This window comes from Vidua chalybeata, chromosome 11, assembly GCF_026979565.1.
Source record: "Vidua chalybeata isolate OUT-0048 chromosome 11, bVidCha1 merged haplotype, whole genome shotgun sequence".
NCBI lineage: Eukaryota > Metazoa > Chordata > Aves > Passeriformes > Viduidae > Vidua > Vidua chalybeata.
The window spans coordinates 14,117,761-14,144,026 of record NC_071540.1 but is presented as its reverse complement, the minus strand read 5'-3'; the positions used below and the strand labels follow the sequence as shown (position 1 = coordinate 14,144,026).

The following is a 26,266-nucleotide window of genomic DNA, read 5'->3' as shown; positions in this document are numbered from 1 at the left end:
CTGATAGAGCTCACAGCTCCACCCAGCCCAGGAAGCAGGAGGACAGACCTCTGAGTCAGACTCGACTCTCAGATGTGGCACTGAAGCACATAAACCACAGACATCAGCTTCATTAAAACATTGCCCTGTTCCAGTTTGCAGAGTTTGAGTCCTAGGAGACCTAAGCTCTGATTTAAAAGGAACACCTGCTTAAACAAGATTAGTCATGGCTACAACCCATCATCTCCCTGTCTTTCTAAGAGCAGCAGATAGTTTCTATCTGGGAGGGGGGGCAACACAACCCACTGGCTTCCCAAGTGACTGATATGAAAGCCTTTGACCTGAAGCAATATAGAGTTACAGCACATCCGATTCTAATCATTCAATGACAGCCACATCAACAGCTGCACGTGCTTTTCCACCTGGCATAGCAAGCAGTGTCCTTCCCTTGCCATAACTGCAGGCAGAGGCCTCTCTCCCTCCCTTCTCTGTGGCAGGCAAAAATCCCTGTACATTTCACACAGCCCCTCAGTGCAGGGGACAACCCTTACAAGCAAGATAATTCATGACAGCATTGAGACTTGGGTATGGGCTGTTCCCAGCACTGAGATGAAAGCAAATTTGGAGGGGTGGGGAGGGGTGTTCTACCCTAACTCAGACTTGCTTAGGGTTTTTGCTTTGTCTGCAGTCTGGCAAGTCCAGGTCATCCTCCTAAAGCAGGGCTGGGTGCATATCTCCACCTCCCAGGGCCAACTGAAAGCCAGGTGGCAGATGGAGACATAAGCAGCAGATGGACATGTAACACCCAACCATAACAGCAAGCCAGCCAGTGCTCCTCTGCCCAAGCTCGAGGCTCACCTGCAACGTGCTGAACGCCTTGAAGAGAGCAGGAACGGGCGAACAGCGACGAGCATCCACAAGAACAGTCAGACCCAAAGCCTGACATTCTGGTCTGCAAGGACAAAGATAAAAAGGTCACCCTTGTCACCAATGAAAATTAACAAGACTATAGAAACAGAACCTGTAGTCAGGGCAGGGTGAAAAAACCAGTACATTATGGCTTCATAGTAACAGGAACTAACTGGCCACCTTCTCCTAAAAAAAATATATACACAGAAACCACCAAATAATTGCTCAGTTTTCACCTTTGCCATATGACTCTATGTCTTCCACCCAATTTCCCGTTTCTCCTATTCCTAGAATATGTGTCACTGATGGCAGAGGTGCTGATGCCCACTGGACAATCTGCACAGGAAAACCAATTCTTCCTAATTGTGTTCAGAGAAAAGCTTAGTTTCAGCCTCACTGTTTCAGGAGAGCAGCCAGTCTGGAGCAGATCCAATGCCTACCTCATCCAGAATCAGATTTGAAGGGAGAAGCATAAGAAACAAAGCATGAGTTCCTCATAGATTAAGCCTGCTCTCCTTATTAATGGTTTAAAGGCCTCAAAAAAATCACTATCAGAGTTGCTTTACCTCTTCTTATTTAATCATCTAGAAGTGAAACATAGTGATGAGCTGGGGAAGAAAAGTCTGTCATAGTGAAAGGAAGAGAAGCTCCAGCAAACTCCAGCCTGTAGACTCCAAACACCATTTTCAGCCACACATCAAGGCAGCCTCTCAACCCTTGCAGATCCTCCCTCCCTCTCACCTTGGAGGCCTGGCCCTAAAATATCATGTCATAACACTATCACAGAGCTGCTGTATGATTGCCCCATGATAGCTCCCAAATCCCATTTTCTGAACTAATGAAGGATAGCAAGAATGGCTTGGATTCATGGCAACACATGAAGACATTCAGTACATACCCAATTATATCACACCATGTGCACATAGCATACACAGAACAGCCAAAGTGCTTGCTGAACACAAGCTTGTTCACCCTAGCAGGAGTTCCCACCTGTGTGATTTCAGGACTGTCTGGACCAAGTTCCTAGGCCAATAAAGTCAACTTCCTTCCATTCCTGCCTCAATTCCCACTTCCTGGGAAGGCAAAACAGACAGGGCAGCAGCTGTCTGCCCTGTCAGTCCAAGAGCATCACAAACCTTGGGATGCTGTGCAAGTACAGAAGAAGGCGTACAAGCTCAGTGGTATTGCAGTGGGGGTTTAACCAAGCTGTGTTCCTCGTCGTTATTATGGCCACTGCACGTCCTGATTTGTCTCTCGTGCCTGTAAAAAAGAGAGGAGGGGTGGAAATCACTCAAGTCATTCAACAGAGCCTGGTTTCAGGTCTGTATGCCTCATATTCTCCCACTAAGACCCCACCACATTCCTAGCAATCCTCCACAGAACTCAATATAGTGTATGTTGCAGATGGTAGGAGGCTATGAACACACTTCCAAAGTACCCAAATGCTGCCCCAGAGTGAAGCAGATGAGCTCAGCTTGTCTTTCTCTCGTGGTAGTGTTAAATTTGTCTTCCACCCAAACAGACCTTCTTCATAAACATGGCTGAAGTTGCCTAATGACAATCTTAAGAAAAGCAGAAATCTCATCAATTCAAGATACAGAATCTCACCTTCACATTGCTGTCAGATGAGAGAATGCAGACAGGTTTGCAGAACATGCACTCTGTAACGAGACTGGGCACATGCTGCAGGCTGAGCCCAGAATATAACCAGTCACTCCTGCAAGCAAATCCCTGAAGCAGGAGCCCAGAGCTCCTCTTCAGAGGCTGCAGAGAGGACAGTCCAGGAGCACTCTCCTGCCTGCCTACAGCTCTGACAAAGGGCAGAGGCAGTGCTAGGCTTTCATTAGGTGCAGAGTTTGCTCAGTGCCCAGGGAATAGATACAGCACAGTATGGGCAACCCAGCTGAGTTGTGATACACTCAAGAAGGAGAAATCCCTCTGCTTCAGTTAGCCAGGAAGGACAATGCTTCTCTGCCACTCATTTTCCAAAAGTCCAAAGTCACAGCTTATCACAGGAGGAGAAGGACCTAACAGTGCCAGCTTTGGGATTATGTCCAGCCTCCTCTCCAGATGCAAAAGCAGAGTAAAGAGCAGGTGGACACAGCACTGTGGAAAGCCAGAACTGCTTCTGAGACTCAAAATCAGGCAGTACCTGCAGTGAGCCTGCTCAAGCAACTGGGAAAGTAGGTGATTTGGGGAACAGGAGGGACAACACCTCTTTTGTGTGAGAAGAACGGGAGCCATTTTCTGTCATACAAACAGTATAAGAAGGAGGGGGGGGGGGGGGGGTAGGCAGAAATCCTAAGCACAAGACAAAACCAGAGACTTAGAGAAACCTGTTTCATTCTCTCCTTAACTCTGTCACTACCACATGAGATACTGTCCTGGACCACCTCTCTCCCCCATCCCAGGGACAAGCATGTGAGTTGTCAGGTAAAACAGACACAGATGGACAGCCACAAGCATGGAAAGCTGCCCCAGTGTGATCTCAATCTGTCACTAGGACATGACTTGAGCAAGGGCCACAGACACAGATGGACACCATTTTGAAGCAGGGTTTTCTACCTCCAGGGACCAAAACTGTGACACAGGCTTTCTCCTGCTAACAAAAATCTTTCATCATCAGTGTGATTCACGAGGACTTTTATTACTCCTGAAATACTGTAGCCTGGATGCTGCATAATCAAAGAGATGGAAAGAAATTAGAAAAAGCTCATTAATATAATTTGTTTCATAATCTGAAGGGACCATCACAAAATAAAATAAAAAATCAAAGCACTCAATTACTGGAAAAATGGCTCAATAAAAGCTTTTTAATTTTGAAGCAACATCTGTCCATCAAGCAGGTTGGGCATCACCAGAATTTGATTAAACCTTGAACTTCCACCTAGTAGTCTGGGAATTGCCTGACCAGGTCAAAAAAGCAACCAGGGCCACCAGGGTCTTCAATAGTGGCATAATCCAAAACTGAAACTATCCTGGAAGTTTCAGCTAACTACATCAGCTACGAGTTTATTACTTAGCTCTTACTCACCATTCATTACAAAAATTATTCTCTCTAATGTAATTACTGTATCATTATCAGTGACTAACATAAACCATTTAACTGTGTGGTGAGTACATTCCCTCAGGTGTGAGGATTGCCCACTGAAACCCCAAAGAGGCAGAGAGGTCATTCAAATCTGATTGTGCTTTTACAGGAAACATAAATCCCTCCTTAAAGAAAAACTTGCTTGGAAGCAGTATCAAGCCCAATCCCTGCTTCTTGTGTGTATTTGAAGGGTATTTGATATCCCTTCATCACATATTCAAATGCTTTTGTCTCATTTAACAGTGATACATTATGATAGGAATCTGTGACAAAGGGAGCGTTAGGTAACATGGTCAGGCTCCTGCAACAGCATGGACTGAGAGCTTCTCTGAAAAACCCTCTCTAATCCTGTAATTTTTCGGGCTGTTACATACAGCATAAAAATGTCCAAACTATCAGCAGACCAGAAGATTAAAAATCCTCCTTTGGAATTTGTTGTAACAATTCATCCCCTAATGTAACGTTACATGTATGAATGTACCATTACTCTGCCCTGGCCTTGGTTTTCCATTTCACCTTCTTCCAGAAACTGGAAAAGTTTTAACTCCCTTCTTCCTTCCTGGCACAAAGGTGATTTCACCTCTTTCTCAATCATCCTATGAGATAACCTTCCAGTCTCTTGTTTTTAAGACACCCAGTTAAGTTACAAGACAGGGCTGTAACCCTTCTCTGCACCACCTCTAATATTTACCATTTCCTTTTACAATACAGCCCAAACAATTTCAGAGGCATCACCAACAAGTATACAGTGGTAAAAAATCAGTCTCTTAATCTGTCTAGTTGTCTCCTCCCCTTTACACAACTGAGGTCAAAATGGGTCTTGCAGACCCAGCACCACCTGGGAGATGCCTGTGCTACCTTTCTGCTCTCCTTCCCTACTCCTCCACACCGCACAGTCTGCCTCACCTCTTCTCTGAGTTTAAGCTCTCTGCCCAATTTTCAACTCGTATGTGGCCCCTGAGCTGATCAAATGCAGCTCCTCCTGCCCCACACTGAACAACCCTCTCACTGGCTCTGAATGGACAAGCCCACAGGGGCTCCTTGCAGAGCTGCAAATGCTGCTTCTCACTAGAGAGGCAGATCTTACTTCCTCTGCTTTACTTCATGTTTGGTTAAACACAAAGATGTCTTGTGTGGGCCCTGTACACCAAGTAATCCTGGCTGCTCTGTCCAACAGCCTCAGCTTTGTTCACTCCTCTGCCAGTATTCATCCCATGCAGACATTTTATCTGCAGCTATTTGATATTCATTTCTCTATCAGATGCAAACACTAAATAACATTTGACCTACAACCTGATTCTGGCAGAATAATTCTGGGAAGTTCTCCCTTGATAACTGGTTTTGTCATCTGCTATTTAGCTACACTATCATTCACCCTACATGTTGCTCATCCACTTCACTGGGATATTCCTTTCAACACCATGTGTCATGAAATCAAATGTTTTCTAAAAATCTATTATATCCACGTGGCTACATTTAATCAACTAAACTTCTAATTACCAAGAATAAAACTGGTTTTCAAGAATCCGGTCAAAGAGCATCTTCTACATTCCTATCCTTTAATTACTTAGCAAGTGAATCAAGTTCCTATTCTTCTGACCAGGTCTGATGTCAGGCCCACCAGCCCATCATTAGCTGCACCCTCACTCTGCTCTTTTTGAACTCCTGGTATGAGCCCACAGATTTGGCATTTCTGACTAATATATGCTTGGTTAACATTTTGAGACTCCTGAGAGCAAATTAACATAATGGGAGGGAAGTTCTATTTCCTGTCTTGCCCATTCGGAAACTTCAGAGGATTCAAGAAGTGGAACTTCTGAAGAGATGTGGGGTGAAAGAAATTGAATTGGCACCAGTCTCCAGTGCTGCAGAAGGAGGTTTATCTCCCTTGCCCTCCTACAAACCACATTCCCAAGACACATTCTGGCTCAGCTACTCACCAGGCAGGTAGGCAACTCCACTCCTGAGCACTTCTGGGTTCACATCCTTGACTATGGTAGGTGCAAACTGACCACCCCAGGCAGTTCCAGAAGTTGGGGATGTCGGGGGAGTAACAGGAGGTGAAGTTTCCTCCAGGGCACTGCTTTTACTCACTGGTTTCAACACACCTGTGCCAGTTGCCTCTTTTCTCATCTCTGTCTCTTCTGACATCATCCCTGTAAGACAAGCAACAAACAGAAGCTCGAGCAGAGTTCTACCCAAAAGATCCCAGCTAAGTACCAGATTGGGGAGGGATATGCTCCCAGCTCCAGCACTCTGCAGCTCTTCCAGACCTTTAGCCAGTAGCATGTTCTAAAACTGGTTATAACATTAATACTACTGTAATTCTAAAAAAAGAAACCAATTTATTGTGAAGTTTGCAAAGTATAAAAGCCCAATTCAGATGGGGATTACTGTAGTCAAAGTCCTTTTTAAAGGTAACATATCAAGCAGTACATGTCTGCTCACAGCCTGGAAGTCTGGCACACTGCAAATCCCTGGCTGAGCTCCAGCAGCCTGAGCATGCTGAAGTGATAAACCAGCTTCTGACAGGGAGGGCTACTCCATCAGGACAGAATTACTCCCCCAACACCACTTTCAGATTAGCTTCTGAAAATATGAAGTCAACTGGAGGCTGACAAATCAATTGGAAATTAGCCAAAGAGACTTTGTTCTTCTTGTCCAGCCTTTTTTAATTAAGATTTAATGTGAAAGTCAGAAACACATTTAAAAACACTGAAGAACAGGATGATTACACCAATCAACTCCTGCTCCATAACTGCAGAAAATGCTTCTTTTGTCTGACACCTCAGCTCTAAAGTACAAGTTATAAGAATCAGTTAATTCTAAAATTAAATATCTTGGCTACTCCATGGAAACTAAGGCTAGTTCTATCAAGTTGCAATTTTTATGTAAAATTATCTAGAAAGAAGAAAAAAGTATCTACCCACTGTGCAAGAAGTATTATTCCCCATTTCCCAACATCACAAGAATTAGAAGCCAACAGTACATCTTCAATAATAGATCTTTAGCATCCTAAGTACACAACTAGGCCCTGTATTTGCAGAAAGCTATACTAAATAAAAGACTCTACTTCACTACAAAACCTGATACTTCAATATCTACCAACAAAAATATCAACCTTTCTTCAGGAAAATAAGAGCGGAATATTTATTTGCTTGCTCTGAAGTCAGACATTTTAATTGCTATTTAAAATTTACTTCAACCATCCTACCTTCCTGCTGCATCAACAATGCTGACACTTGACTCAGTTTATTTACTAACAGATTCCAATACTTCATTAAAGAGCAGGACCAGGAACAAAGCAGTCCTTGAAGTGGCTTTCAATACAAGTTTTAGCAGTGAAGGAGATTTACAGGTTGAGGCTTAGCCTGAACTGCTTTCAAAATTGCTAAAATGGGTGAGAGAAGTGCCCTAAGCAGCATGGCTCACTGCAACAAATCATGCAGCAGTGGGGGGAACTAGGAGGAGCTCCCAGGCTCTGCACCATCAAGGGCATGATAGAATAGCTGCTCATTCCTCTTTGGCAACACCTCTGCTTGAGAAGCATCCCTGGGATCCAACCTGGCATCTGCATTTGGCCACATAAGCTGCTGTGATGGCTTCAGGGCTCTGCCCAGTTCTGGGCTGTACCAGAACCCCACTCTGTTCCTAGGGCTACCTCAGCCTCCACTTCCCAGTGGTGCAAGAGGTCATCCACTTCAGACAACACTGCTACATCTTCCAGGGCAGCATTCAGAGGGGCACTGACATTTTGAACATCACAGAGTCATGGAAGTTGTGCCCAAAGGTTTCACATTAAGAGCTGGTAGACTTTCTAGGAGAGCACAGAATCACTTTACCAATGAGCTGTAAGGCCTGGCAATAAGAACTATAGTTTGTAGTAAAGGGGTCTGCATTAAATGACAAAAGCCTGCAAAGAGCACCAAAATGTGAGATTTAAAGAGGACAAGAAAAAGAACATAGCTGTGTTCCACAGAGGTTACACACTAGGGCAAGAGAAATACATAAATGTATGTGACAGTCCTGCCTTGGATATCTCTTAGGAATGAGGCAGCAGCTCCCAAATGATAGTAGAGAAGCATTTTGCTAAGCCCACCACACACAGTCACAGTACTGGGGCTTTCCAGCCCTGGGGAAACTTCACTAAAGCTGTGCAACCTCCAGACTATGCACATCTTGCCCAAACAAAACTCTTCCCCGAGCTTCTGAAGGCCAGCTCAGATCTGCAGATGCCAGCTCTCCCAAACAGGCCCAAGCACACTGTTTGTTATTTGCAATCTGGGGCGGAGGCACTCACTAAAGCGGAAATTGTAGAATGCGGAGGATTACATCTAAAAGCAAATTGAGAATAGGGACATCTGAATTTGCCGTGTTTGCAGGTTCCACCTTTCCCCGAGGTTAAGGAAGTGGTAGAGGAGGATTTGCTTGTGTGCATTTCAAAGAGACATTAATTAGCATTTTCCCTGCAAACTGCCCCAGCACCAGTATCACCTATGCTAACATCAGGTAGTAACCGGGACCAGGAACGGAACGCCCTAACAGGTGCTGCTGAATATGCCCCAGTGTGGTTTCTCAGACTATTTCTTGAATATCAAGATATTTTCCACCCACAAAATAGAGGAATTCTTTCCAGAGCTGCAAAGTTTCAAAATCCACTTTCATTTAGATGTTAGTCATTAGAAAAAAACAGCAGTCACATTATCTGTGAATGGAACCAGTGTAAATTTTAAGCCACCAATTCAAAACAGTTCACATTTGACTTCAGACTTTTTTCTATTTATATCTAAGTCTTTCTAAGTTAGACTCTGTGCACTAAATAAGCTCACTGAGAATGGAAGTAAAGGGAGAGAGTTAAGGGACAAGGAAAAACCTGCAGATACAGCAAACTCAGATGCCCCACTTCTGAACATGTTTTTTGACATCATCTACAATATCTGCTGTAACAAGCAAGCTCCTCCACCTCACACAGAGCAAATTGTGCCTCTGCCCACTGCTGCTGAGGTGTGAATTTCAGATCTGAATTGACCCAGTAAAGCTTAGGCTTTGTTGTTATTTATAGTTTAGGCAAGATACCCACAGTTTCCAATCATAGCAGCAAAATGACCTCAACAAGACACAGAGAATTTAACCTACAGAACTGCCTTGCTGGAAAAGTAAAGTCCATTTGTAGGACATTTGCTTTGCTTTGTAATTTTATCTCAGAATTATCTTGTAAGTACATCTCTGAGGTTTTAATGGGGCTAGATAAGGAGATGGCTTGTTTGGATATCACAGCAATCAAATGTAATTGAATGGATTAAGCTTTTTATAGTGACAGCTATAGTGTTCAAGAAATACTGTCAGCATTAACAGATACTTGAGCTGCCCTTTACCATAAAAAGTTTATTTGGATAGTTTGGATAGTTTTCCTGGCAATTTAGGTTGTTTCTTTTGCTTTACAAACACTGAGATAATAAGGTTTGCATTTTTCTTCAACTACATTGCCCAAGTTTAACACCAGCAGACTTGCGCCATAAATGTCACTTATTTCAGCCAAATCCCCAGAGTTGTCTCCTCCCCTTTACACAACTGAGGTCAAAATGGGTCTTGCAGACCCAGCACCACCTGGGAGATGCCTGTGCTACCTTTCTGCATTTGTACTGTCTTTCATTAAAAACAAACTTTGTGTGTACCACAGAGGGGTTCATTACTGCTGAAATCTCCAGCAGTGGCCAAGATTTATTCTTTGGACCAGCGAGAACATCACACTTATCTCATAATGAACTAGACCTGGTTAATTTTAAAAGAGAAGAGATGGGAACACTGAACAAGCAGCCACAGCACTCATGAGCAAAGTGTCCACCCAGCACTAAACACAGACTAGGTGTTCCAAGGCCTGGTCCTGAGCAAGTATGAAGTCAGGCCAGGTTCAGGTTGGGAATGGATATGGGAATGGGTACCCACAGCATGGTTACTTCCTGGCATATATCCACCAAGACCCACAGGTAGGCAGAAGGCAGATTTTTTTTTTTTTCCTGCTCATGTTAATGAAATTTTATTTTAATCAATGGACACTAATTTAGCTCTATTAGAAGGTCACTAAGACATCAGGTAAAATGTTACTTTTTGGCACTTTTGAGAAGCAGCTGTGTGCGCAGTCAAATGGAATTATGCTGCAGCTCTTGGCCACATAATTTGGGACCAGGGCAAGCATTACAGTGGCAGCATGTCCCAAGACAACCAGCTCTGGATTTGTTGCCCCAGAGGGTCAAACATGCTCTAGCAACATGGGTCCATATGCCAACCCTTTCAAGAGTCCTCACTCCAACATTTCAAGCTGGGTAATTTTCCTAGCCAGGGGTCTCAGGGAATGAGAGCTGCTGAACTGGAATGACATGTTCCACCCGCCCCCGCCACACACCCGCTCCTCTGTGTGATCTGCATATCGAGCTGCAGCTTTCCAGACTCAGCAGAGCTGGGCAAAGCCCACATGGGGCCTGTGTGGTTACACACTGCCTGCCTACAGTCTGGTGCAAAAGGCAGACACCTGGATTGCCCTCTCAACTCCTTCTGAAGTAGCTCAACTCCAGCTCAGGAATCCAAGCATGGAGAAATCTGGGTAATACCTGCTTGAACATTCCATCTGAGTTGACGTTAGATGCTTAATTTCTGTGCTCTCCCACTCAAGTTAAACAGCTCCTACTTGAAACATAATCAAGCTGAAGAAAGCATGCCGGAGGGGAAGGCACGGAAGAGGGGGGAATCCCTCTGCTCTGCAGTTTGCTGCCTAAATCAGTTATCAGCACATACATTTGTTGATCTTCAGGTCACGTTACACAGCTAGTATTTTACTGTGGCATCCACTGCTGCTTCCTCTTGCCACAGCCATCTTCCTAAAGACAGTTTTCAACTATGAAAGACTTGTACAGTTAGACAAGTCCCTCCTCACACATTCTGCAGATCATGAATGCAAGCGGGAGGAGGTCAGCAGCAATCAGATTAACTGAAATTAAAAGCTTCTTCCAAAGGAACTTTGTTCTGTACCAACGTAAAATTGCAAAGAATTATTAAACAAAATATCAAAATAAACCCACCTGTGAAGAGAAAGCTAGTTTCACGCCACAAAAAATGAAAATTTAATCACTTCCCAGTATTTTGTGCTATTACCCCAAAACCTCCCAGATGTATTTATCAAATCCTGCCTGATAAGTAGTATTCAAGCAGTATTCCTTGAGGACTTTGCTTTCAATCCATGCTACCAAACACAACCACACAAACATCCAATGGCTGTACCTTTAGGAGGTGATGCCCCAGACGATGCCTCTGGCTGGGAGTGCAGAGTGGTAGGCTCTGTATGCCCCTCAGCAGGTCCTGAGGACAGTGGTCCACCCTCCAATTCCTCTTCAATGGATTCCAGTGTTTTTGAGGCTGTAGTCTTCAACCTTTCCCTGCAAGAACAACTTTCCTGGTTCTCCACCTGTCCCTGCAAGTCCTGTATTGCAACACGCTCCAGGTTCAGCACAGAGCTCTCTTCACTTTCACAGCCATGGTTTTCCGCCAGTCTTTGAGGTTCCTCAAACCTCCCTCCAGACCTCCGGGTTTTGAACAGACTTGAGTCTTCTTCTTGTGCACTGGGAGCCAACAAGACTCCATTTATTTGTTCTGCCATCTGATTCCCCTCTGCTGACTGGGTAGTTTTGAGTGGTATGGCTTCTTCAGCCTTTTTATGCTCTTGCTCTTCACCATCTGGCAAGGTTCCATCTGCTGGAGCTTTCACAGAACAGTGACTATGACTAGTCCAATTTTCATTTACAATCAACATTTCTTTAGAATCTTTCACTTCCTCTTGGCTGTCCCTTCTTTCCACCTCAAATTCATCTACATCTCCTTGGCTCTCTTCTGGAGGACTTAATGGAGAACAGCTATTTGCTTCATTATTGCTGCAGCAAGTGCTTACATCTGCTATGCTCCCTGAAGGAGAGCCTCTCTCCCCACCTACATCTGAATTCTCAGGCAATGTAGTGACCTGAACTGGCTCAACACTTCCACTGAAACCCTGGCAAGAGACATCAGAAGCTGCGTTTAGTGTGCAACATGGTCCCAAAGGCCCTAGGACAGATACAGAAGAAGCATCCATCAGTGTCACTTCCTTTTGACCCTCAGTCAGTGGTTCTGTGTGTTCTCCCAGCATCATTTCCTCTTTAGCAGCAGTAGCATCTAGAATCACTTCTGGGCTCTGCTCCAATGTTTCAACACCAGCATTTTCACTAGGTCCATCACTTTCTCCCTCCATGTTCCCGGGGGCACGAGGCACTCGTGCCTTGCAGCTGACAGCATCTCCAGCACACACATCACTGTAGCTGCACAGTGCGTATCGCCAATCCAGTGAGTGTTCACTGTGAGTCTCCTGCTCTGCAGATGAATCTTCTGCGCGGCAAGCAGGAGGCTGAGCCACAGGAAAGTTATCACCCATACTTCCAGGATCAGCTGGTATCAGCTGACCTTCCAGGGACAGTTCTCCATGTGCCATCACTTTGTGGTCTTCCAGTGGAGTAACATTTTTGAGAACTTCTGTAGAAGTGCTCAGAGTGTCCATTTGACAGTGCTCCTTCTGCATAAGTGCTGACTGAATTAAGTTCTTGGAGTAGGTGCTGTCTTGTATGACAATAAAACTGTGCTTGCCTTTAGACTCATTCACTCGTGCCCTGGGCTGAGTTAGATAACTTAATGCCAGCGACGGTGTTAAAGATCCTGTTTGTGGCCCAAATCTGGGCAGTGAAACTTCTGCCAGCTCAACGTATTCCCCTTCAAGGTCACTTCCCAAGTTCTCTTGAGTCACAGGACTTATACAGACACCATTGACCAGAGCTTCATTTAACTGTGGAGCTGTGCTGCTAATGACAGGGTTGTCTCGATTTGCACTTAGTTCCTGCAGATACTGAGACCTCAGGTCTGGTGAACCGCACTCAGTACGGTCCGTGGGGAGGCACAAAATTGAACGTTCCTCTGTTATTTCTGGAGAGATGATATTGTCTTCAATTATTTTTGGTTTGTTTATAAATTCAGGATTAACCACTTTATCCCAGGGGACACGAAATATTTTGTCATCAGTGGTTAGTAAACAATTTTCCAGTGCTATGCCCATCCGCTCTCCATTGAACGTACTCAACCATTCCAGAGTAAAAATAGAGGTATATGAAACTTCTGGAATCACCACTTCTTCTACATTATGCTTATCTTTTGCCAAACATTTCAATACAATTCGTGGAGGCTTTTTCAGAGTGGGGACCACCTGCAGGTAGAAGTCACCAGGCTTCAAGATTCGCCAGTCAATGGAAGCTAGCTGAATTACAATCTTCTCTTGAATACACAGGGGCCAGCCTGCATGGCGAAACAGCAATCCGCAGTACGGAGCCTATGGAGACAAGAGAAAGTGTTTTCAGCACCAGCAAAATATCTCAGCTCAAGGTTTTCAGTAAGAGAGATCAAGAAAACAGATGAATTTAGGGTCTTTGGTTATAGGTGTAGGCAAGTTTTCCACACTATGGTCTTCTCTTTAAAAAGCAGAAATAAGAAAAGCAACCAACACAGACCAGCTGTGCAGGACAGGTGGGCACAAGTTACACTGGGAGGCTGCAACCTCCCAGTGAAGGGAAGAAGACAGTGCAAAGACAAAACAGGAGATAGAAAGCAGCAAATGAGAAAGCACAGCAAAGCCACTGAGAAAGAAGGCAGCAAGTGTCATCAGCAAGCTGTGAGGAACCACACTTAACATACCAGCAATTTCCTCATTCCCAAAACATAGCAGCACTCAGGCCATGCCTTAGACAAATCCCACCCAAGTAAAAGAACTGAAGTTTCATGGCTGAACTGACTTGACTCAATTATTTACAGCTTTATCACAACTTCAAAAAATAATGTCAGTGCTTTGAACTTGAGTCCATTTGGGTAAGATTTAAATAACGCCATTATATAAGCCATCAATTCCACAATTAATTTCATCTTTTTCTGTACAACAAGGCTTTGGATTAAATTAATTCAAGTATTTTGCCATACAGCAGAGAAACCAGAGAACAGAAAGGAACTTCCTGGATCCTCACACACCTTGAAACAACAGGTATTGGCATAAAGCAATTTCTTTCTTATGTTCATCAAGCCTTAGCTTCAGCCCCGCCAGATTTCTAACCCTCCTTGCACATGAAGCAAAGTTGCCCACAGGTTTAGAAACCCAAATCATCCTTCAGATTCAGTAATTCCCCCTCCTCAACCCTGTATTTTCTGGATGTGTTCCCACTGCTTTGACTTATTAACCCATGTCACATGACCTTAGCATGTCTACCTTCATCTCCTCAGTGTGCCTGAAATATCTCCTTTGTAATGCCCATTTCTTTTTCTTAAAAACCATTTGTTCATTGTGCAAAGCATTGCAAAACACTGCCTGTAACGGCACCAGCACTTCCCAAATGTGCTAGAAGCATCTCTTAAAGCTAAGATCCCACTTATCTTCCAGTCAGGCTTCTACAGTAACCCAGTCACCTACTGGTTTTTCTTTTCCAGCTGATGAACTCCAATTCACAACAGAAGTTCTGCCTGCCACTTTGTGGAGGCACATGCTTGCCCTCTGAGTCTACCATTACAAAATTTAAGTACAAAGTTTTAGAGCTCATCTTGTGCAATCCATTTATCACTCTCCTCTTCCAGGTTATTGTTTGTGTATCCCAGGCTGGTTTCACCACAAACATGCCATACATACTCTTACTTTTTATGCCAAGGTTATGGATGAGAAGTACTGTGTGTTTCATGACTCCTGCCTCCATTTTCCCTGCAGTACAAACATCCTCCCTCCCTTCCACCAGTTTGTAGCCATCTTGCAATTCTTGCATAAACCTCAACCCCTTTGACACAGTAATTCCCTTTCCATATGAATCCATAATAAATCTTTTTTGGCAGAGATTAAACAATGAAACCTATCTCTCTAGAGAGAGCTGGTTTATTAAAAAGGCTGGTGTGACACTACCTGCCGTGGAGCAAACCACATGAAAACGTTGTTCAGTTTTTCATGGGTCAGTTAATTCAGTCCTTGCTCAGTGCACAATGTTGTAGGCTCAGCTTGTTCTCTGTATTTTGTTACTAGTCCTGACTTAACAGATTCAATAAAATCCCTGTTACCAGACATTCAGCATTATATGGTAACTTCTTCCATATTCCAGGATGGAGACCTGCCAGTCCTATTTCTTCGAAATAGTCAAGTTCAGCCACAGTAGTTTTACTTCTGTTCACTTACTGCTACTGCCCTACTGATGTACTTACACACTGTATCACTACAAAAAGGAACCTTACTTTACTTTTCATTTACTTGAAGGATCATATTAATATTACCTTTCTATTCTAACCTTGACTCAGAGCAGACACATCTCCCCTTCTTTCCTCTTTCTATTAAGTTAGAACCAAAAAGCCCTATAACCTAACACACAGTTGCTTGTACTTTCCTCAAAGGTACAGCTAAGCTGGGCAGTCTGATGTTCTCAGGCTTTCTGATCTGCAAGACACAGATGCCTCTGCCAGTAAGTTCCTTTCATCCACAATACAGTTAAACTCAGCAAACCAAGAGCACCTCTTGCAGCAGTTTGCACAAGCTGCTTCTGGCTCCAGTAGGTCATAGGCTAAATGTACTTCATGGACTTTTAAATCAAGCTCAAGACTAACACAGCACCTCAGCCAAAGTGGCTCCTACCAAAGTGCCCAAATTGAGTATTTTGTACATAAGTTTTAAACTAGAGCAATTTGCAGTTTTTTAGAAGAGACTGTACCACTGCAGCACACCAACCCCTCTTCTCCCATTATAGTACCTCCTAGTACTTATAAAAAGGCCAAGGGTCTGTACCAAGGGTCTTTGAGGGGAAGAAGAGGCACATGAAGATCAGTTCCCAAACTATTAATAGTTTATAGGACCAAAAAGTAAAAGACACAATCATCAGCAGCATATACATAAAGCTGAATTCCATCAGCACATACTTGACATAGAGATTCTGTTAAACTTTGGATGCAGAGTAATCCACTGGAGGGCCATTCATATATTAAGAAATTCAAAAACTCAGCCTCACTGCTTAGATGCTTACTTGTCTGCCTACTGACTCATAAGGAGAAAACTCAGTAATAAAATCACCAAAACGCAGAATGCACTGAAGTTCCTGAAAAGCCCTACAAAGCCACAATCTAAACTGCATCAAGAGCCAGAGTAACATCCAAAACAGGAATGCAAGTCCCACAATAGCCTAAACATTACAGAGCTTTAGAACCTTAGAAGTGGAGCATCCTCATGCTGCTCCTGCTCCAAAACACACCTTCAAAGGGAAGATTATGTGAAGTGGCTTATTACAGTACCTTTAACATCTCATTTTGAGGCTCAAGGATTTGCTTTTCTCATGTCCAAACACTACAGAGACAAACCAGGCCCACCAGAGGAGTGCCAGGAACACCCTCCACACCCAGGAATAAAGCTGGCTGAGGAAAGAGCTGGGCACCAATGACAAAAAATGGCACAAAGGTGGAATCTTCTAAAGCTACAGGGATGGTTAAGCTGGAACAGATCATTTAGCTCAGGATGTCACCTCAAAGCCAGGGGAAAAATCTGGTTTTTACCTTTGTGCTAAGCAGAGACAGACCTCCTTGGAATACCCTTCCAGTCCCTGAGGAATCAAACACAGGCTGATGATTTTAATACACCCAGCTGAAGCCCATGAACTTGTCTAGTACTTCATTAAGCCATTTACACTTTTGTCACTGCAGAGGCTGACAAAAGATCTAGTGCTCTCAAGATTTTCTACAGTAGTCATTCAGACATGAGTTAATTCTTTTCCTTCTAGTGTGTTTAGGAAATGCTCACACAGGACAGCTGAACTACAGACTAAGGAGGAAGTATTGTTTTTGTTTAGACTCTCTAAAAGGCAGGCAAGACTTTCAAAAAGCAATTAGTAAGAAAGAGTCCTCTGTGATTTCAGACTGTAAAGATGAAGGGGCATACAGCGGAGTTTTGGGGAAGAAGAGACCACAGCAAATTAAATAAATTTCATAAATAAGAAATAATAAATTTAAAAGATCAAACAAGCAGACTCCTAAATAAAATATGGAATAGCCTGGGCCCAACTCTAAAAAAAGTACAAGGTACCTAGAGCTTCTCTTGATCTCCCTATACTATCACACTGTAAGTAAAAAATCATGAGTCATGGCCAGAAAGGATCACAACCAAGAAAGAAAGGATCTTGCTGACCACTTTCCTAGACATTTTACACTGCAACAAAAGCCGCCAATACCTAATGCTAAGCCTTGTGCAGCCCTCCCTAAAGGCAGTTGCCCAACCAACCCCACATCTTGTGGCTACTTAGCAGGCCAAGGAGTGTGAGGCAGGCCTCCAAGCACGGCTCCTGTCTCTGCATCACCTCCCCAAACCGTGCTGCACAAATAGGACAGCCCCATTGTGCAGGTTCCCCCCGCCCACAGGCCACCTCAGACATCCCCGTGCCTCCATGTCACCTGAGCCCATGCTCCAGGTCAGCCGAATGGGCCACCAGCATCCTGGGCTTCTCCAGTGCCCACTGGCCTCGTACTTCCCTCATCAGGAGCCTGAGCTCCAAGTGCCATCACCTCTCCCTCCTCGGGACGCCCAGCACCCATTGCCCTCACACCTCTCCCTCCTGGGGACGCCCAGCACCCACTGCCCTCACACCTCTCCCTCCTGGGGACGCCCAGCACCCATTGCCCTCACACCTCTCCCTCCTGGGGACGCCCAGCACCCATTGCCCTCACACCTCTCCCTCCTGGGGACGCCCAGCACCCATTGCCCTCACACCTCTCCCGCCTCACGGCCGAGCACTGCAGCGCCTCGTGTTCCAACGGCCCTCCAACAGCACCCGAGGCCACCGTGCCCGTCAATGCGACCCCGCGCTGCTATTGGCTGCTGCAGCCCCCGCTGTCCTCCCATTGGCTGTCGGGCGGCCGAGGCCCGCCCTGCCGCCACACCGGTGTTCCCCCGTCGCGCCCTGAGGGCCGCGGGGCCGCGGTGGGTGCGCGGCCTTTCCTGTGCGTTACTCGGCGCGCGGCCCCAACACCTCCCCTGTGGGACAGCAGCACTGTGCGCCCAGCTCACTGCTGCTTTCCCTCCCTCCCCTTCACCGCCTCACCTGCCCAAGGCACCGCTGGCCGCTGGGAAGCTGCCGGGATCTCGAGAAGTGGGGAAATTGCTACCTTGGCTCCTTCAGCGAGGGCGGTGTTTTGGGGAAAGCCCTGAAACGTCTTGAAATAATTACCAGTTTGTACAAACGAAAAGCCTTTTGTTTCTTTAAAGGAGAAAAACACGCTATGCACCATAGAATTAGAAGCTCCAATTACAGATACTGATGGAATAACATCTATTCCAGTGTTCAGGGTGGGAGAGAGCAGCAAGGTCATGCACCGCCTTGGATCCTCCTCGACTCACAAAGACGGCTGGCACCAAGCTGGAGGCTGGTGACAATATGGGGCAACAAACACTGCACCAAAACACACTTTGAAGATGCCTAGCTCACATGGATCCATCCTATGTGATGGGTCTGTGCCCCCAATATTTCACTTCCTTGAAATAAATGAGTAATTGACTATTTCAGCCTCTATTCCATATTTTTCCTCCTCCTAGAAATTCCTTGCCCTCTACCATGAGGATTTGAATTGAAAGACTGGCCACACACCCCCTTTGCATTCAGAGACAAATATGTTAGAATAAACCCACATTTTAGGTTGTTTGGGCTGGTTGGGTTTTTTTCATCTTGCAGACTTCGAGCCAAGTTTTGTGATGGAGGTGTTTGACTCATCGTTTCTAACATTTTAGACTCCCAACAGTAAAGCACGTTAATCTTGGACTCGTTCTGGCAGTAAATGTAACATGACTCCTCGGGGCTACTGAGCCTTGTGACCATTCCAGCAACTATCAAAGGGGAGCTGGAGTTTTGGAAAAACACCAACTGGAAGCATTTCGCCCTGCACATCATAGTGCCAGTGGCGGGAGCCTGACAGCTTCATCCACAGGGCCAGGGGACATCTGGGGTCAGAGGCCACCCCAGTCAGACACATCTAGCAAACACTTTGCTAAACCTCTTCCTGTGAATCCCTTAAGCCCTTGGTATTCCTGATTATGGAAAGGGAGAGCACTGCTCCACACCTGATTGCTGATCTCTGAAGGGTTAAGCTTCAACAACAATTTCTCAACTATTTCCTAATGGTCTGCCTGCCCTCCCACCTAGACTGCCATACATACTCAAGCACTTTTTGCCAGCTGTTTTGCATACAGGAGCAGAAAGAAAACTCTCCAAGAAAGCCTTCACAGGCCTTAGAGAGCATGATGTACTCACACAGGCATCCTGCTGAATGCACTGTAGGATGTGCTTGGCTGGAATCAGGAAGTCTATGAGGTAGTGCAGTCCATCCCCACGGTACGTCTTCTCCACCACATCAAAAACTTGGCACAGAACAGTGGCTGCAGTAGCCTCAAATGGAGGGTAGAGTGCTGATAACGTACTCTGAATGCAGCCGTCCAGCGATTCTGAGTCCTGCCGAGAAAGAAAGTGTTATTGGTACCAGAGCACGATCTGCCCAACGCCCAGGAGCACAGCCATCTCCAAACGCAGGAGGAGCGAAGATCAAAGGAGCCAAGTGCTGTCCTTTCTAGCTTCTTTTGGCACTAGCGATGGCAGGTAAACACAAAAAAGCTCTCCCAAAACAGGAGTGGAGTGCTTGCAGAGTGCTGCACACAGCAGCGAGAATTGCCAGCTTTTGCTTACGCAGCAAGTCCTTCTCCTGCCTGCGCGGGGTGGGGCGGCTGTTAGACCACACCGCAGCACGTGAGCGCGTGCGAGCGGGACAGCCATGGCGTGGGCGCATCACCAGCCCCGTGTTTTGGGTACACTCCTTGGTGGGCTAAGGGCAGTTGCAGTGGGCTGAAGCTCCTCAGCCTCCTGTGCTCTGGAGTCCCAGCACAGGATAAGGTGCCAGAGCTGTTTGGTTCTGTGGAAAGCCATTCACCAGAGCGACTCCTCGTTATTCAAAGCTGTTTGCCTCCCATGAAAGACTCTACTCCAGGAGCCAGGAGTTTTCTGCAGTGCGAGATGCCTCACATGAGGATTCACACAATGCGTGTGGGCAGGGCTGCCTGTGGTCCCTGAGCACACCCGTTGATATCTAGGATGCCTGTTCACGGGGATCAGAGGCAATGGCTTGCCTGCATCCACCTTCATTTTAGGAGAACCTGCCAGCCAGAGCCTGCCCATAGTGTCAGGACCAATTCCAGTGCTGGAGGCCAAATTCTGAGTTATTGCATGGGTGTAAATCAAGAGAGCTTGCCAAAAAGTAACAATTTAAAAAAATATAAGGCTGTACATATCTGGAGAGAGGATCAGGATCCTTTCTTTTCTATTTTAGAGGGGATCCCTTGGGCTAGCTTACAGCCAGTGGGATTAAGTTTTGCTCCAAAACCAAAATAAAGTTTACTCAGGTGTCTGGCCAGATCCTCATCTGATCCAAATCCCCGTCCTTTCACTAGAGACAAGAAAAGCACTTCAGCTGCTTACGCAGAAGCCCTACAGCCTCCTGTAGAACAGGAACAACTACATGAACATGCCTGAAAATACACTTCAGTCCCACAGCAAGACTGGGAGAGAAAGTTAAACAAAGCAGTGCCACAACAGCTTACGCCACAACCGGGGAACAGTAGAACGAGGGGATCAGAAGGAAACAAAGGGTTTCACTGCTTCCACTCCATTGCAGCACATCACTGAAGATGCCTTCACCAGCCTGTGAAAGTTCAACAGTCTCAGAGCAAGCCTGAACTGACCTGCAGCCCAGCAGAGATGATGCTCCTCACACAAGCCTTCCCATCTCTCGCAGCTTACCAATCTCCGAGTTCCTCCTTTAGAGGGTTGGGTGTTTAAGCACAATATAAACTCCCTGCTCTGATGCAAAGCCACCTTGTAGGACAGCCTGTGGGACTGCACGGGAGAGGTGAGGACACCCAGGTGATGCCTCCACAATCCCTGCTTGCAATGAGCTGGCAGAACTACAGTGACAGGCAAACCACACACTGCCTGTGGGACAGTACTGCTTCCTTACCTTTTCTGCTGTTTCTCCTGATGTCAGCATAAGCAAGGCTAGATGGATGGCAGCGAGCTCCTAAAGTGTCCACACCTTTTCTGAGAGAGCAGCTGCCTCCTGCAATACTCAAGGCCAATGCAACTAGATAAACAGAGGTTAAGGAGCTATTTTTCATATGCATAGAATCATAGATTATCCTGAGTTGGAATACTTAATCCAATATTCTTAAACCAAGAATTCCAAAAGCAAGAGCCCTATGTGCACACTCCCAAGTGCTGAATTCTAGGGAATGAGCATTTAACCCCAATTCTAAATAGGAGGAGAAGGCTGTTTTAAACAATTTACCTTCCACTCAGAAAAATAATAACCTCTGTTGATACCAGCCTGTCCCAGCAAGTGCCTGTGACCTTGTCAGATAAAACTGGCCTTCACACAGGTGCTCTCCCACCCCACCAGTCACCTTCTTGGGCACTGTCACAGTAGCATTGCTGCTGGCAGCATTTGACAACAATCTCCCTCTGACCCTCCACAGCCCACAAGTTCAAAACATCAGTCAAAACCAGCTGGGGTTGGTTCTGCACCATTTTCTGTCCCCATCCCCTGCTTGAGCAAAATTCTTTCAGATATTAATCCCTCCACAAAATAAAGTTGTAAAGTTCACTGTTGCAAATAAAACAAAGAAGTCAAAATATTTGCACATGAGTCAGTGCATCGCTCTAAGGTTCTCACACCATTCCTGCTGCCTTAGCCTTCACAAAACAATTATTAACTTTGGCACCAAATCAAAAATCCTTTATATGGTTAAAATAAACCAGGTCACACACTATCCTTCCTTTAGTAAAATACAGAATACCATAGCCTGTAGCCATTGCAGAGTGCAGTGCTAACTGCACTCCCAAGCACAGAGGCTTTATCTCCCTCTGGCTAGATTATACCACAAAGCCATGATAGCTGTGTAGATTTCTAAAGGATACGGAGAAGGTTTCAACCACTACCTTTTGGTAGAAAGAGATGTTTGCACCAATCTCTGCTAATTCTGCAGGAAAAGCCCCAAACAGGAATTAGATTCCCACATCCCAGTGTGCTGCATTGGATTGCAGCACCAGCATCCTTGGGAGGCTACAGAACAAGGTACAGAATGAGGCTACAAAACACAGCAGCCTCCGTGTGCCACAGATGAATGTTGAGGTGACGCTGCTCTTCAGTGCTTCCACCCAGGATGGTCACCCAGGGATAGCTCCTGCCTGGAAGGAGGGTGAAACATGGCAGTGCCTCAGAAGCCACCTTGAAAATACAGAGGGTAGAACATGGCAGAGCTTGGAGCCTCCAACAGCAACAGATTCTCCTTCAGTAAGGGACTCATTAACCCAGCTCACAATCCTAGGGATGGGGCTGCTTATTTGCACTAATTAACTTCTCAGACTGCAGTGGGGCTGGAGGAAAGCACCTTAGCCAGGACTACAAGAGGCCTCATGGTCCTGCTGTGGAATGCCAGAGCACAGATGGGCAGCCTTACACATCCAGCCTGGCAGCAGGGCTGGCTGCCATGGACATGCAGGAGATGTGGTTTGCAGGCACAGGGAACTCATACAAACCAGAGAAAAGAATAGTGCCCTGTGGTCCTGAGGCTGATAAAGCTGAAGTCTAGAGCCCATCTCACCTACATCATAGAATCCTAGAATGAGTAATGCAGGGACTACTGGAGGTCGTCTAGCCCAACTTCACTGCTCCAGAGTGCCCTAGACCATACTAGGAACCCCCTAGACCCCTGCAGGGTCCCCTAGAGCATGTTACTCCAGACAGCTTTTGAATATCTCCAGAGAAGGAGCCTCCACAATTTCTGGGCAACTTGTTCCAGAGGTTCCATCCCTTATCTCAAGCAGGCAATGTAACCCCCAGCAGGCACAAGGAGAAACTTTTGTGACCCAAGATAAGTGAACAGCACCTGGAGAGAAGGAACAAGCTAAAGGATCTATGCAAAAGCTAAAAGAATCCATGGAGGGGGCACTCCTGCCCCAGCATATTCCCACTACAACCAGCCCACAGTGGTCCCCAAGAGCTGGCAGAGCCTGGCACAGGAGCCTGCTGAAAAAAAACAGCCTCCTTCTGGGACTGCACATTTCAAGATTCCCTACTTCCAACATTGTTGCCACATCCCTCTCACAAGAAAGGTCCTGGACATGTGCTCCTTTTCAGCCACTGGGCACAAACACCAACAGAAGCACTTTCCAAGCAAGCCAGAGAGCATTTCTGCAAGCAAAATGAGTCTAGGGATTTAAATGATTCTTTGTCAATAGCATGGAAGGACCTATAAACTCCAGCTCACTGCCACCACTCCACCACACCTCCCAAAAGAGAAACATGCATTTAAAATAACTCCTCTATAAATCAAGGCGCTAAATAAAGCCCAGGTTAAGGTCATGTCCGGCCAAACTGGCTTTCACTGCTGCTCAGCTGAGAGCCAGCTGCCGGTGCAGGGGCTGCAGCACCGGGACAGAAGAGGAAAGCACCACACAGGGATGGGATGGGCTCCATGGGCTGGGCTCCATGGGCTGAGCCCTGTGACAGGAGCAACCTAGCATGGTCCCACCCAGGAGGCCAGGGGAGCAGTGAGAACCCAGGGGGACTTCGCAACTAGCAGAGGGCTTCAGTCTGAGCAGTGGGTAGGTGGGCTGCTCTCTTTCCCCTGCATATCACAGGAGCCACGGATGCTGTGACAAATAGAACAATAAAGACTGTTGTGGCAAAGTTCTGCTGCTCAGCCCTTAGAGCTCCACTCCATCACAAACTGCAGCAAGAACCAGGAGTCAATCAGAAATGAAGCTACGGGTGCCTGGGCAGAAGAGGAGCACAGCAGCTGTTGCAGCCCTGCTTAGGGGATGCAACTTCTTCTCCTGGTGCAAGCAGACACTGCAGGTTGGAAGGGGAGTTTGTCATGAGGCACGTGGAGTAACCAGGAGTTTCTTAGGCTTTTCTAGGTGCACTGATTGAATTTTCTGCCTACGTTTGTGGGCATAAGGAGAACAATATAGGAGCTCCAGCCACTGGGAACTCCAGTCATTCTACATTTCTTTCTTAGTCAGGATCAAACTTCTTCCTCTTTGGGACCTGCTGCTCACCAATTAAGTCTGAACCCTGGAGAACCTCCTCCAGGTTTGGAGAACAAAACGTAATCTGCCTGGGGAACAGAGAGGTCATCCCCAGAGCTACACACGCACTTCACACAGCATCAGAATATCTGTGGTGTTCAAGCAAGAGATAGCAACCCAAATGGCTAAGACAATGTAAATCAGTGCAGGGGAGACCTGCAATGCTTCTGGACCCAACTGGGACAACAAAGCCTTGGCAGCATTTTCCCTACAACTCACCCAAGCACTTTGCTCATTTTGCCTACAAAGTACTGCATTTTGGTCAAGGCTAACATGAAGAGGCACAGATTATCCCTGATGACAGCCCAGATGCTGTCTGCAGACTACTAAAAAAGATTGTTTTGGTGAGACAAGACTAACAGTTTGACTAACCCATGACTTATGCAGACAACGCTCCTTTCCAGCAGGCTGGACTGGCCCTTGTAACATGCTGAGGATTCATCCCGCAACAGGAATTTAGTTAAAGAACTTACAGCTCTGCTTTCACAAACCTACACTCTCATTTGAGCTGCCAGAGAATGAAACTACATCTCCCAAAGTGCCCCAGTTAAATCCAGAGCTTGCATGGCTTGGCAGAGCAAGGAGCATAGCTGGGCAGTGGAGCAGAGCCTGGCGAGGCTGTGAGCACAGCGAGTGGTGCCCGTGGTACACCCAGCTCTGAGTCATGGAGCGTCTGGGCTCCCGCCTAGCAGGGAGACCTTGCCAGAGCTCCCACAGCTTTGTCCTTCTTCTGCCAGCTGCCCAGGGCATGGCCACGTCCTGCACGCACCCAGGACCCTCTGGCCCAGGTGCCAAGACACAGTGCAAAGGCAGGACAGGAGAGACCAGAGTGTGCAAAGATGAGGGGAAGAAATGACCCAACCCTCCCACATCCCAGACTGGAAAGTAGAAATAATAGCAAAACTGGGGAGAGGCAGAGCTCCAAGCAGCACAACACAGCTCCTGCCCATGGCTCCCAGCCAGCTTTGGGACTGGGGGAAAAGGAGCTCACAGCAGGCGCTGAGCAGGGCCAGGTTAGCTGGTCCCACCGCCAGCAAAGGCTGCTGTGCTGCACCACTTGGCTGGGGCTGCTCAGATCTCAGCTGACGTGAGAAACCTCATTTCCAGTAAAAACAGACCTCTGGGCTTTCCATGAAGCCTTTCCACTTTCTGACACAGAGCCGAAAGACAGACTGCTTTCCCCTTAAATAAAAGAGACATTTCTGTGTTCAGAAAGGTCTCTGGCTAAAAAGAAGGCTTGTTTTTCTGACAAAATTTGAGATTTCCCACTCCACTGCTGCAGAGAGGAGAACCCTCCCAGCCCCATTTCCTGAGCTGTTCTAATCACAGCGGCAATGAGTTCAAGAGAGAAAAATCTTCCCAGGGCAAGTGCCAGCTCCCCCCTCTACTGCTTACTCTGAGGCTCAGAGGGAGGCTGAGAAGAGGGCGCCTGCCTTCAGCACCCTGCCTTCCTCTGGATAAAATAATGTATTATTAAGAGTTGCAGCTATAGAGGTAGGCATTCCCACTCCTGTAATTACACCACCTTCCTGTGAGATAACCAGGAACGGCTCTACCTGCTCTTTGGGCTATTGTTTTAGGCTTTTCAGGGAGAAAAGTACAGCACCCAGTTCTACTTGGGAGGCAAGTGTTTGCAGTCTCACCCAGGCCAGCTTTGCTGAAGGGCTGTACCTCCAAAAGCAAGCTGCTTTCTGCATGTCACCATGGCATCCCTTGCAGAGGGCATGGCTGTAGCCTGGCTCAGCTCCCCTATACTGAGGCAGGCAGGACTGCTCCATAGCCTGTGGATAAACCAGCTCCTACAGCTTTGCAGGGAGTGGTGCTCTGCAGACAGAGCTCAGAGAATCATTTCCAGATGCCTCCCTCTGTTCTCCCAGCCCTATTCCGTGTTGACGCGGCTGCGGCAGCCAAAGCAGCTCCTACTGGGCAGCACACAGGATTATCATTCCAGGCACTGCAGGAAAACAAGCGCTTGGAAGCGATTAACTCATGATCTCTCATTTAATTAAACAAAGGGAAAAATGATGTATTTGCTTTT

General features: G+C 46.4%; 1 protein-coding gene across 4 annotated transcripts in view; it reads right to left on the bottom strand.

Moving 5' to 3' along the window:
- PLEKHG4 (pleckstrin homology and RhoGEF domain containing G4) overlaps positions 1 to 26,266 on the bottom strand; it is an 86,967-nt gene that overhangs the window by 53,379 nt on the left and 7,322 nt on the right. For all 4 annotated transcript variants that reach the window (XM_053952728.1, XM_053952729.1, XM_053952730.1 and 1 more), the window contains exons 2-6: positions 19,345 to 19,542; positions 11,255 to 13,376; positions 5,920 to 6,135; positions 2,025 to 2,148; positions 838 to 931 (exon numbers count right to left, since the gene is read on the bottom strand). In XM_053952728.1, coding sequence (XP_053808703.1) covers positions 838 to 931; positions 2,025 to 2,148; positions 5,920 to 6,135; positions 11,255 to 13,376; positions 19,345 to 19,542 — 2,754 coding nt within the window. The remainder of the gene's footprint in view (positions 1 to 837; positions 932 to 2,024; positions 2,149 to 5,919; positions 6,136 to 11,254; positions 13,377 to 19,344; positions 19,543 to 26,266) is intronic.